Genomic DNA, 12,206 nt, shown 5'->3' on the forward strand with positions numbered 1-12,206 from the left:
GAAGAAACAGCCCTGAAACCACACCAGCACTTCAGCAAAAGCTGACAGCTGGAGCTCCTCTCTCAGACACAGCTGATGGTTTTGGCATTACCCATTCCACAGATGCAGTTAATGGCCAGGTTAACAGCAGACCACGCCACAAAACATCCCTCAGTGGAGAACAGCCTCATCCCTTGCTCTCTCCAACACTGATGGTGTGGACCTCACACTCAGTGGTTTCTTTTTCTGCCATCTCAGGGAGCCCAGGGGCTCCAAAGGTTTTGTTTCCATTTGTGAAAGGGCAGGAACAGACCACAGAGGAAGGGCTGGAAGCATTTCACCAGCAAGCTGCCACAGCACATGAACTGGGGCAGCAGTGAGGGAATGGCCCTCTGTTGGCCATGCTCATTTGGAAAGCAAGTCAGGGATTGATTTCCCATCTCCTGCCCGAGTGTTCCAGCACCCAATCTCATTTATCTTCATACTGCAGCCATTTGTAAGAACACACACTACATGCACACAAAGTGCCCCAGAGCAAAGAAAAACAGAACAAAAGAGAAATAACCAGGGGAAAGGCTGACATTAATGGGCACAAATTGCCTTTAACTCCGTGATTTCAGAGGGAACTTTTTGGAATCCTTTGTTTCTTTCCTTTGTTTCTTCATAATACACAGGTCAGCTCCAAAGCATTTCATAAAATCCACAGACTCCCAGTGTGGGTTTTGTTCAGGCCTTCAAAGATCTAATTGCTCTAGAGACGTGAGGTAATTTGATTTTTCCCATCTGTCAGGCCTTAGAGGGAAATTGTCCATTCTGGAGGATAAGCAGGACCAGGGCACACAGTTTTCAACAGCCTGACTCATGATGACACCACCAGAGTCAGCCAGATGCTCAAGACTTCCAGGAAAAAGGCAAAAGAAAGGCCCTTGCTCATGTAAGGTGTGCACGTGGGAGGGGAATCTGCAGAGCTTTGCAGGATAAAGTCATTTGAAAGCTTTTATCCCATTTGGGCACTCACAGCCAGCTGGGCTGGGACAAACACATGTCCCCTGACCCCCACCCTCCCACGAGCCAAGGGGAGTGAAAAAATCACAGCAAACTCCTTGGAGGGTTCCTTTACCCTGAGCAGAGAGGCAGGGAACAGGAGCACAGCTTCACCAGGTTCATCATCAGGAGCTTCTGGCTCCTGAAGCCCCCTCCAAACTCCAACCAGAACAAAACAACGCCAGCAAACACAAGGAGCACCTTCCCCACGGGATCCATGGGCAAATCCCAGCCCCAGGCTCTCTGCTGGGGCTCTCAGAGGACTGGCAGGGGCTGTCCCAGCTGCCACCGTGCTGCCAGTGCCTGGCACAACGTCACCACTGGCAGCAGCTCCTGTCTGGAGTGGGATCTGAGGAGTGGCAGTGCTGGATCCAGGAAAAAGCAGCTCCATCTTCGCCCCCATCAGAGCCGTGTCCTGCTGTGGGCTCGTGGTTTGCCTTCAAAACAAACAAAGGACAAAGGTTTTGTTTGGAAAGCAGCAAAGGGGAGAGACTCCACATGGTTATTTTGTGTTGCTTTTTGTGTGCTCAGTGCCATTTTGAGAGCTCCCTAAAAATAATAAAGAGAACATCTATGCGTCATTAGTCCAGCAGTCAGGGCCCATTAGACTTGATTAAAGGAAGAAAAGCCAGGGGAAGGAAATGTGGGAAGGAGGAGAAATGAGGAGTTGTGCTGCTAGAAGTGCTCCTTCAGTAGGTGCTCTCCAGGCCAGGGAGGAAGCCAAAGCTCAGCTCTGACAGATCTGCCATGAGATCTTCCAAATCTGGGCCATGGACAGCAGGGACAGCCCCAGAGCTGGGCACGGGCACTGCCCTGCTCTGCTCCAGATTTGTCTCCTGTTGGCTGAACAAACCTGAGCTGATCCCTTCAGGCCGAGCTCAGGCTCTGCTGGGACACACTGCTCCTCCTCTTGGAGAAAGGACAGGGGAATCACAGCATTCGGTGTCAATTGTTCAAGGCACCAGGAGTCCCAAAGCAAATTCCTCCCAGCAGCTGCAGCCTGACATCCCTGTTAAAAGATAACCACAGAACCTCTCTGTGTGTTTACAAAGACTCCAAAATCCAGGCTTTTCACTTCTATCTTGCTGACTTCCCCTGCTCTTCCCTTCCCTGCTTTGTTTGCAAAGCCAGCATCAACTCCTGCCCTTGGTGCTTTGTGCAAAATGCTGAATGGAAAGTTGGAGTGAATGTATTGCAGAGGGCAGAGAAGGAGTCTGAGGAGGTGGGGACAGGAGGCCAGACTGGCTGTTTGATCAAAGACCAGAGCACAGACCTCTGCAGGGGGAAAGAAGGCACAAAAATAGGAGTTTCATCCTCAGCAGCAGACTTGTTTCCTGATATATTGAGTGAAAGAGCCGAGAGAATGAATCTTTGTCATCCCTCTATTCTGAAGGAAGAAGCCTTCAATTTAAAACTCCATAAAGAGTTACAGGAGTAGTGAAAGTAATTTATTTTTTAGCTACTCGAGCCTTTATTTGCTGAACTCCAAGGCAGGCTTGAAAGAGCTGGAAATGTTTTGCTTCTACCACTCGAGGATGAAAATATTTTAATTCCCTCAAACACGGAAAGGGGCACAGGCTTCTCCTGAGGTTCATATTTACAAATGTATTGTATCTGGAATGCAAACTTTGAATCATTTCCTAATGCTGCCACTACCCAAAGCTGTGTTTTATTTATAAGTACAGCAGGACCCCTTGGTGCTCTGTGGATGTGAGGAGGCAGAGACAGCTCAAAGCTCCTCAGCCATGAAGGCACAATTCAATTTCTTCACTTTGGGGAAAACAGACAACTTATCCTCCTTGGCAGCAGGAAAACTCAATCCCAGCGAGCCCTGAGCAAAAGAGCAGTGCCCAAAATGTGGTGAGGCAGCCAGAGAAGGGAGCAGAGGCTTGGATGGGTGGGGGTGAGGGTCTTTCCTTCACATCTGATCCCTCTGTCCTTCCCAAACTGTGCCCTAAATGCAGGCACAGGGAGGAGCAGCAGGGATTTCCCACCTCTCCCAGCCTGCTGCAAAACCAGCCCTGGAAATCCACCCTAACAAGGAACAAGTCTGAAAACATTTAAGCAACTTTCTCACCAAGCACAGGAAAACAAAAGTCAACTCCCCAAAGACTGCCATGAAGCAAGTAATTAAAGAAATTACTACCTCATTTGGAGCCTAATTACTGTTAGGACATATTTTTTTTTTCCCTTCCTACATGGAATGGAGTAGTCAGACCCACTGAAGCAAAATGTTACCTCCTCATGGTCCCTGAGGGAGCAAAGCAGACATCCGAGAAGAATAATGGAAGTGAAAATAGAAGTTAATGCTTTAACTTCAAAGATGCCCAGAGAATTTCCTGCCATGAAAATAATGCTGGATGGCTCTGCCTGGCTCATATATTAACAGCTTGAATATTTATGAGCAAAAGTGGATGCCTAGCCCAGCCAGGGAGGCACTGAGCCCACAGAGAGACACCACCTCATTCCTAAATCCAGTCAATTCCTGAAAGACAGGACATAAATCTCCCCAAATTAGAGAGAGCTGGAAGCAGCACTCCCTGTCCATCTCCCTCAGCTCTGCTCAGCCTCTCCCAGCACAAAGGAGGCACCCAGGAGAAGGGTTCAGGCTGGACCTGGTGGCATCTGGGCATCTTTCCAGCAGGTCTCACCCCCTGCTTGCAGAGCAGAACATTTCTCACCCTCAGCAGGCAGTGCCACCCCTGTCTCAGCCCCCAGCCCCGTTTAACGTGGCTCTGTTGAAGTGCCAGCTGCTGCACCACTCTTTAAGTATTAATGATTTAGACAACACATTGGCAAGCAGGCAGACATGGGGAGGCTGTGATTTGCACTCGCTCATTAGCTTCTCTCCTGGCTGCCTCTCAGACCTGATTCCAGCAGGAATCTGAGACTCTCCAGCCCCACAGCCCATGCCAGGCTTGTTCCCCACTCCCCAGCAGCCAGCTGCTCGTGGAACAGCCAGCAGGATTCACCATTTCTGGGACAGATTCCTCAGAAGATGCTGAGAACTCCATCAGCTGGCACCCATCAGTGCAGAACTTGCTGCTGATCTGAGGGGAATGACTTTGGTTTCATTTACCCCCTGCAGCAGCCCCAAGCTCGGATTTGTTATCTCCATTAAAAGCTCTCCCTGGGCTAATGAAAACCACTGTAAGATATTGATTATTTCTTTGTTTCATTCTGTTTAATACTCCCCTTCCTTAATAAAAACATCATAATCAACACAAGTGAGGATTTTGCTCTTTTTTAAGGCATCTCTCAGCATCAGCTGTGCAGCCAGAACAAGGTGAGTCACCTGCCCTAGCTGGGAGCAAGTAAGAGGGAAAAGGAAGACTGTGCTTCTTCCATATGTGCAAATTTAATTTTTTTGTAGGATAAAACGTTCTTCAGCACAATGAGTGCGTGACCTTCCTCTTGAAAGCTATCACGTCAGAGCAGGCACCTCCAGGAACTGGAGCTTCAGAAGCAGAAGGAACACGGGGCTTTTGAAAGGCTTTGAGAGCAGGTGGTAAAAGAAAAAAAAAATTAAAAATAATAAAACTGGCAGCCTCTCAACTCAGCACTCTTCTGAAACTTTGGCTCATGGGCTGAGGTTGCCTAAATCCCAGTGCAGCTCTGACAATGAGTCATTTTATGACAAACTCCAGGCTTCATTATCTGCCTCAGCAAAGCCCAGGCGGAGCTGGAGCAGCGTGCTGGAAACCTCCAAGTCCTCCTCAAGAGCTCCTTGTCCTCCCCTGGCCAAAACCCTGCTGCTGGCTTGGCCTTCAGGCTGAAAGAGCCCAGGACTGTGAGGGCAGCTGCTTTTGCAGCACCTCTCCCCAGTTCCCTGCTCTGGAGGTGGCCTGGGATTTCAGGATGCTCTGCGAAGTCGCACTTGAGAGCGGAGTTAGAGCAGAGGTGAGAAAAGAAGTGCAAAGAAAGAACAACACCTGAGGTGATAATATGGAGCAAAAATTGCTCCTGACAGGGTGCTCTAAAGGTGAAGAAAATCATCTTTTAGCAGGCTATTCTGCAGCTGAGGATCAGCAGTTGAAATGAGGAAGGATCTTTGCCCCTTGCTCTGCTTTTGGGGCAGAGCTCAGGGAATGTCCAAAAGGCAGGGAGATGCTGGGAACCCTGAATCCAGCACCCACCCCTCTTTAAACACATCAACAGCAAGAGCAGCCTCTGTTTGTTGGCAAAGAGAGGCACCCAAAGTGCTGAAGTACTCACTGCTGATTTCCTGCCTCCCTGCCTGGATTTGGGGAGCCTGTACCAGAGCTCTGGTCTGAACAAAGCAGCCCCTTCTGCAGGAATATACTGAGAAAAAGATGACCCCAGACATAAGAAAGATCCTTACAGAAACTCCCCAGGCAGCCAACCTAGCTTAACCTTTTCCTTAGCAGGATCCTCTCTGCATCTCAGGGCCAACTTTAACTGGGCTCAGGAGATTGCTACAGTTTTCCTTTTTTTAAATATCAGCCCATGCTGCCTGTCACTTCAGCTCTCCCCCATCTACAGGCAGATCCCACTGGAAAGATTTGACCCCTTGTGCCAAGCTTTGCATATGGAGTTTTTAGCAGGAAAAAGGTTGGTTTTTTTTTTTTTTCCCTTTTTTTTCTTTTTGGCCTCTGAAATAGCCTTATAACTGTCATGGCCAGGCAGTTGTTGGCTCAAAGCTACAGAACACTGAGTACAAACGCATTGTCCAGCAGTGGATCCATCCATCCATCAGAGGCAGCACCCAAAGTGGACCTGCTGTCCACCAACACCCATTCCAATCCCAAGGACAACCTGCAGCTCCTCTCCACCGGCAGCAGGAATCCACCCTCTCTAATCCTGCCCAACAAGAGCTTAAAATAAACCCCCCAGCCCAGGGCAGGCTCTAATCCAGGGGGAGGAAGGACAAAGCAGAAGAATCACTTGTTTGGTTTGTCTGGTGAAAAACTAAAAGAAAACTACAAGTTTTCTGGGAGCTGGAGAGGGAGGGAGAGCAGAGGAACAATTTTGTGCTGCCTGTTTCTGGCAGGAAGCGTGGGGAGGGAGGGGGACCACGACTCCCTGGTGCTCTGAAGGATGAACCTGCCTTCTCTAATCCAATTTATGCCTCAACATGGCCAGCACCAAGCAGGCTCAGGAAGAACAGAGAGGCAGTTCAGAGGGCAGGAATGCTCAGGAGGGAGCAGGGCTGGATGATAACTTGAGGGGTTAGTGACTAAATTAGTGGGAGCTGCAGAGAGAACACATTTGCATCTCTTTCAGCTGCTTCAGGTGTGATAGCAGCCTCTGCTTTCCCAGTCACTTAATTGTTCTGAGGTTTTTGAGGGGGAAAAAGTGTCTTTCTTCTGCACTGCAGAGTTCTGGGAAGAGCCACGCTTGGCTTTAAGAGCAACCTCACTTCAGGAAAAATGTTACTCAGTCTCATAAAGCTGCTGGACTTTGCTTTGCTTCAGGAGGAGCTCAATCTGTTCTGCTGGCTCTGCAGGACACAGAGGAGCTCTGCAGGGCCACAGCCCCAGGCTCCAAGTGCTCCTGGCCGTGGGTGCAGGCAGCTCCCACCCCAGACCATTACTCATGATGCAGAAGAAGGTTTTGCATTCAGGGAAGAAGGTGTGACACTGCGACAGCATCTGCTAACACAAAGAAAAGAAGCAGAGAAAAGCAATCGTGGGGCCACAGCTTTCTGTGCCTCTGGGAAAGCACACAAAGCCTCTGGGAAAGCTGTGCTCCCAGGGAATCCAGCCCCAAAAAAGCAGGGATGTGCCCCGAGGAGGGGTGTAGCTTACCAGGGGTGCTGGCGTCGCTGTGGCGCCTGCCCGAGGCTCGGTCACTCCGGCCGCTCTCCGTGGGGCTGAGCTCGGCTCCCTGCTCGCTGCCCAGGCTGCTGTGGCTCCCCCACACCTGGGGGCACGGGGGGGTCCCCAGGGCTGTGCCCCTGGCCTGGCTGGGTCCCCTGGTGGGTGCTGCAGGGACAGGACAGAGATGCTGCTGAGGGCGTGGGAAGCGGGTGTTGTTGGGGAAGATGAAACAGGAAAGCCTTATAAATGTGATTGCCTGGCAAAAGATTTTGAGAATATGGAAACTATAAGTGAGATTTAAATGAGAGCAGGCTTTGAGATATCTTAGTTACTGAACAACTGGAAAGCAATGGTATGGCTGGCTGAAGGTAATCCCCTTTTGATGGAACAATCCCCTCTGCCTCCAGACAGGCCCAAGGGTCAGAGCACACCCTACTAGCTGGGCAGAAGGGGCCCAAAGAGCAGTTTTTAGGGTTTAAAATGTAACACAGTATGGTAATGTAATGATTCTTATAGGCTGTATGTAAATGCTGTAGGATTTGTATCTTGTACTAGATTGGCTAGTGAGAATTAGAATATTCAACACAGAAGAAGATTTATGGTATTGTAACGGGAACCTTTGGTTCATTCTCTCTTTACCACGCTCTTGCATTCATTCTCTTCACTCTTCCTCGCTCTCTCATTCTCTCCACCACTCTTTTACCTCTCTCTTTGGGGCCTGCTCAGAGCTGTGGCTGCAGCTCCCAGCAGGGCCCTGCACCCAGGCCCTCTGCAATAAACCACAGTTCCCTCTGCAATAAACCACAGTTCCCTCTGCAATAAACCACACGTTCCCGAGATCCCTTGTCTCGTCTGTCCTGACTGTCCTACCCTGCCACTCCTGCAGGCTGTGGGCACTGAGCTGGGTCCTACAGGAGCAGGAACATCCCAGCTCCAGCCAGGAGCCCTCAGGAGCAGGGTCAGCCCCAGGTCTGCTGCTCTGCTCCCAGGAAACACCAGTGATCCCAGTGCTGTGAAGCCAGGGGTGAGGAGCTGGCCAGGGATCTGGTGGCAGCAGCTGTCACATTCACATTCTCTGAAAAATCCCTTTGCCCAGGATTTTTCTCCTGGGAAGCTGAGAAGCCTCAGAGAAAAAGGAAAACAATAATTATCTCATTTGCTTCTCCTGTGTTTTGCTCCTTTGGAATGTGTTTGGAGATTGTTTACCAACAGGTGACTGTTCCCTTGGTTCCATGTGAATTGTTTTGTCTCTTTGGCCAACCAGTGCCAAGCTGTGTCAGGACTCTGGAAAGAGCCACAAGTTTTCATTATTATCCTTTTAGTCTTCTGTCTGTATCCTTTCTGTATTCTTTAGTATAGTTTAGTATAATATAATATAATATAATATAATATAATATAATATAATATAATAATAAATTAGGCTTCTGAGAACATGGAGTCAGATTCATCACTCCTCCCTGCCACGAGGGACCAGCAAATACAATAAGGAGCAGCTCCCAGCTGCTGGAATGCTGCAGGCCATGGAAGGAGCCAGGGAGAAATCCCAGGGAGAAAAGCTCAGACCCTCACCCAGCACAGCAGGCAGGGCAGGAGAGCAGCTGAGCCAAGAGCCAAACACTGGAGCACTTTTCACCTCCCACCCTCCAGCCACAAGGAACTGCAGCTCCTCACCCATTCCTGCTTGGAGCTTCCTCCCTTGAGAGCCTTTGGATCCCACGGGTTTGTCATCCAGGCTGGAGGAGCTGAGCTCTGAGTCGCTCTCGCTGTCACTGGAAACCACTGCAGGGAAGACCAGGGGGAGGAGAGGAGAGAGCCACTTATCCACAACGTCCACAAACACTTCCCAGAGAGCCGCCAGATGGATGCAAGTCAAACAGGAACCAACTCTGACTCCCTGCTCACCTGCTCCCTCTCCAAAGGAGACCCCACCTGCAGGTCCCCCACAGCTGCATGATGTGGTTTTACTCCTTGCAGATGACTGATAACTCTGGAAGGTGCAGACACCCCCAGGGCTTCTCTCCTAAAGCTGACAGGGACCATGAGGGTGCTCCTGTGCCACTCTCTGCTCCCACTGACCCATCCCAGCACCCCAGCAAGCCCCCTCCTCCTGGTATTTGCTGCCTCCCAGCCCAAGTGACCCTCTAAGGGATGGTGCAGGGCTGGTTCCTGCTCAGCTGCACCTGCTCCACCCCTGGGTGATGTGGGCAGAGGGGCTGTTCCCCTCCAAGCTGCATTTCCAGTGTGGCAGGATCTAAGAGGAAAACACCAGATAAATCCTGAGCACATCCAGCCATCCCCATCAGCAAATTCTGTTACTCCAGCATCCCCAAAGCTCCAAAGGGTCACTGCTTTTCCTCAAGGAGCCTCTTTTCCTGTCTCAAAGCTGCTTTTTTTCCTCTGTGTTTTTCTTCCCCCTGAATCCTGGCTCTCTTCCTGCTGCTTTCCACTCCCCATATTTTCCAGAAGAGCTGGAGAAGCCTCGTTTTGCCAGACACAGCTTCCCAAACTGGCAGGTTCTTTCCACTTTTCCATGCAATTATGCAAACACCTCTCCTGCTCACACTGGTGTAAAAGATAACTCGACTGACAGCTGCTCTGGGTAAAATAAAAATGGTGTTTTCCCCAATTCCTGGGGTTTTGTGGTGGTTTGATTGATCTCAGAATAGAAATGGTGGGGCTGAGGAGGAAGGTAATGGGAAAAAAATCTGGTTTTTGTTTGAGGGATTGCACTTCTCCATCTGAGCAGGCAGATACCAGTTCTCCTGGCAGCCACTTCAAACAGCAGGTCCCAACTCCTGGTGAAAAGTACAAAATCAGCAACGAGGGATGTAAAGTAGGTGACACTGCAACCTGCAGGTCTCCTGTGGGAAATGGAAGCCCCAAGGATTTTTTTTAGACCCACCAGGATGTCTCCAGAAGCTCACAGTGCTGTGAGAAGTGATTTTCTCTGTGACTGAACAAACCCCAGGGTTTCTCCCAGTGCCCAAGCTCAGAGAGGGGCGTGGGTGCAGGGGAACAAGGTGACAAGCACGGGGTAACACAGAGCTGTCATTTCATCTCTCCAAACCCCTCAGCACTCCCCAGGACAGGAGGATGGGAATCCCTCCTCTTGCACAGAGCAGGAGCTGTCAAATATTCCTGCCAAGCACCTCTGCAGGCACTCCTGTATTCAAGGATCTGTACTACACAAAATATTTCATTTAAAAAAAAGAGGAACAAATACCTAAAGTCATGCTAACATCTCTGAGGATATTAAAGCTGGCAGCCAGTGTTATTGCAAAGCATTATTGAAGTTGCCCTGGCAGGCAGCTCCTCACACACACCCTGCACAGAAAAAGGCTCTTTTAAAAGCTGGGGGGCTGCAATGCTGGCTAAGAGCCCTCAAAACAAAGGTTTGTCTAAAAAAACATCTTCATTACTACCTGGGAATTTCAGGTTCAGGAAAAACATCTTCAGAACTCCCTGGGAGAGGTGGGGAGTTCTATATAAACACTGTTAAAAACAATCCATACATACCAGAGTGGGGTTTTTTTCCTATATAATCCAAATCTCAGCTGCAAGACCCACTCTGACCATCTTATTGCTCAATTCTCTCAGAAAATGAAGTCCTGTTCCACTTGGTCATCATCTTTATTTTTTTTTCTTTTTTTTGCTCTCCTGGATTCACAAAATCCATTTCCTCAGAACAGCTCCTTCCTCCACGAATCCTCTGAAAATGCTGGGAGCCAGGATTTATTTGGAGAAGGCCCCAGTGAATCAGTGGAGGTGACTTTAGCTGCCTGTCCTCCTGCCATTCAGCAGCTCAGAGAGAACCAGCACAAGAGGAAGAAAATATTAATGACTCGAAGGCACTCTCACCACAGGACCAGCCCTGTCTGCTCTCATTTCCTCTGCTGCCAATAAGAGTGTCTTTTACTCACTGCACCAAAGTCTCCCTTTCAGGTAATCCTTCATGCAAACCTTCTGCTGGCACTTTCCAGAGCCCAGAAGTATTAAATCTGGTGTTCCAGCAGTTGCTGATATATCAATAAGAATTGTTGGACAGCTGTTCTTTCAGAGGATGGAACAGATTTATCCCTATCTCCAGCTGACTGGGAAGAAAAAAAAAAAAAAGAAAAAAGAAAAAAAAAAGCTCATAAAACAAAATCTGCTGAGATAAAACTTGCTAGAAAAGCAATATTTCCCAGGGAATGGGTCACTCACTGGGAGCCCTGCAGCTGCTGGCAGAGCCCAGCTCCCTCCACACGTGGCTCAATCCCCAAGCCAGGGGCACCCAGGGGATGGTGAAGGACAACTGCTGGTTTTCCTACCCCAGAGACAAATCAGGACACGGGGAGGCTGTGCTGAGCCAAGGGGAAGGAGCACTTGGCTGGGGCTGGGAGCTGGTGTTAAATGTGTGTTTTGGAAGAGCCATCCCAGCTCCCCAGTGCTGCCAGCACAGGGCAGGGCCCAGCCTGGCACACACACAGCCCTTGGCACCTCCTGCAGCTGCCAGAAACAGCAAAAGCACGTGGGAATCACAGCTCCAGCACAGCCCCAGGATGAGCACAGCCCCTGAGCAGGGCTGCCCTGCAGCACCCAGATTTTTGGTAAGCACAGAGAGCGGGGAGGGCGACAGCTTCCCGGTCACTGCAGGTGGGGAAGTGAGAGAAAATGAGGATTTTTACAGCCCGGGGTCCCACTGAGGGCAGCTCCCCTGCCAGGTCACACCCTGTGCTCCTCCAAGAAGAGGTGACTGGACCCAGCCCTTGTCCCTTTCAGGAGCAGCACAAGTTGCAGCTTTGCCACTGCAAAGTTGGCAAATTGGGTGCCCCCTTGGTGGCCTGCAGACACTCCCCAGCACATCCCTCTCTGCTCCATCCCTCGGGGATTTGGCCACTGCATCCTGCTGCTCCCTGCCTCTGGCACATCCCACGGCTTGGCAACAGGGATGGAACAGGAAAATCCCCCGGGGACCAGCAGGCAGCCCTCCTGCCAAAGAGTGCAGCAGCTCAGGGATCACACTTCTGTTTGCTTCCCACCTTCTTCCTGCACAACTCAGAGCCTGGATGAGGAAAACCCTGCTGCTCTTGCTCCCTCCTCCTGACCCAGTGCAGAATCCCACCCACATTCCAGCACATTGAGCAGAGAGCTGCTGCCCAGCAAAAAGAAATATTGCTGCTATTCTCCTCCTGACAATACATTTGTGCCTTAATTAATAGCAGGGTTCCCATGGCAACTGCTTGTTTATAACAGAAAAACTAAAGGCACCAGCAAATCCCAGTGTCAGCGAGCACAGGAGAAATACTGGGCGTGCAAAAATAAAACTTCTGCCTTCCGCCCTCCTGCAGTGGGAGCAAATTCCCAGGTTCTGACACTGATCCCTCCCTTCTGAGGGGGAAAAAGGGACTCCTGAAGTTTGTC

General features: G+C 50.1%; 1 protein-coding gene across 5 annotated transcripts in view; it reads right to left on the reverse strand.

Moving 5' to 3' along the window:
• Positions 1 to 645: 645 nt before the first annotated feature.
• Positions 646 to 12,206, reverse strand: part of RPH3AL (rabphilin 3A like (without C2 domains)) — a 34,703-nt gene continuing 23,142 nt past the window's right edge. For 2 of the 5 annotated variants that reach the window (XM_041423122.1, XM_041423121.1), the window contains 3 exons: positions 8,475 to 8,582; positions 6,792 to 6,968; positions 646 to 1,460 (listed from right to left, as the gene is read on the reverse strand). In XM_041423122.1, coding sequence (XP_041279056.1) covers positions 1,338 to 1,460; positions 6,792 to 6,968; positions 8,475 to 8,582 — 408 coding nt within the window. In that variant the 3' untranslated portion in view covers positions 646 to 1,337. Of the gene's footprint in view, positions 1,461 to 1,915; positions 2,033 to 6,791; positions 7,060 to 8,474; positions 8,583 to 12,206 lie in introns of those variants that run through there. The other 3 variants (XM_041423119.1, XM_041423118.1, XM_041423120.1) reach the window with 2 other exon arrangements.

Source organism: Onychostruthus taczanowskii, unplaced genomic scaffold (genome assembly GCF_017590055.1).
Source record: "Onychostruthus taczanowskii isolate IOZ18803 unplaced genomic scaffold, ASM1759005v1 scaffold75, whole genome shotgun sequence".
NCBI classification, from domain to species: Eukaryota; Metazoa; Chordata; class Aves; order Passeriformes; family Passeridae; genus Onychostruthus; species Onychostruthus taczanowskii.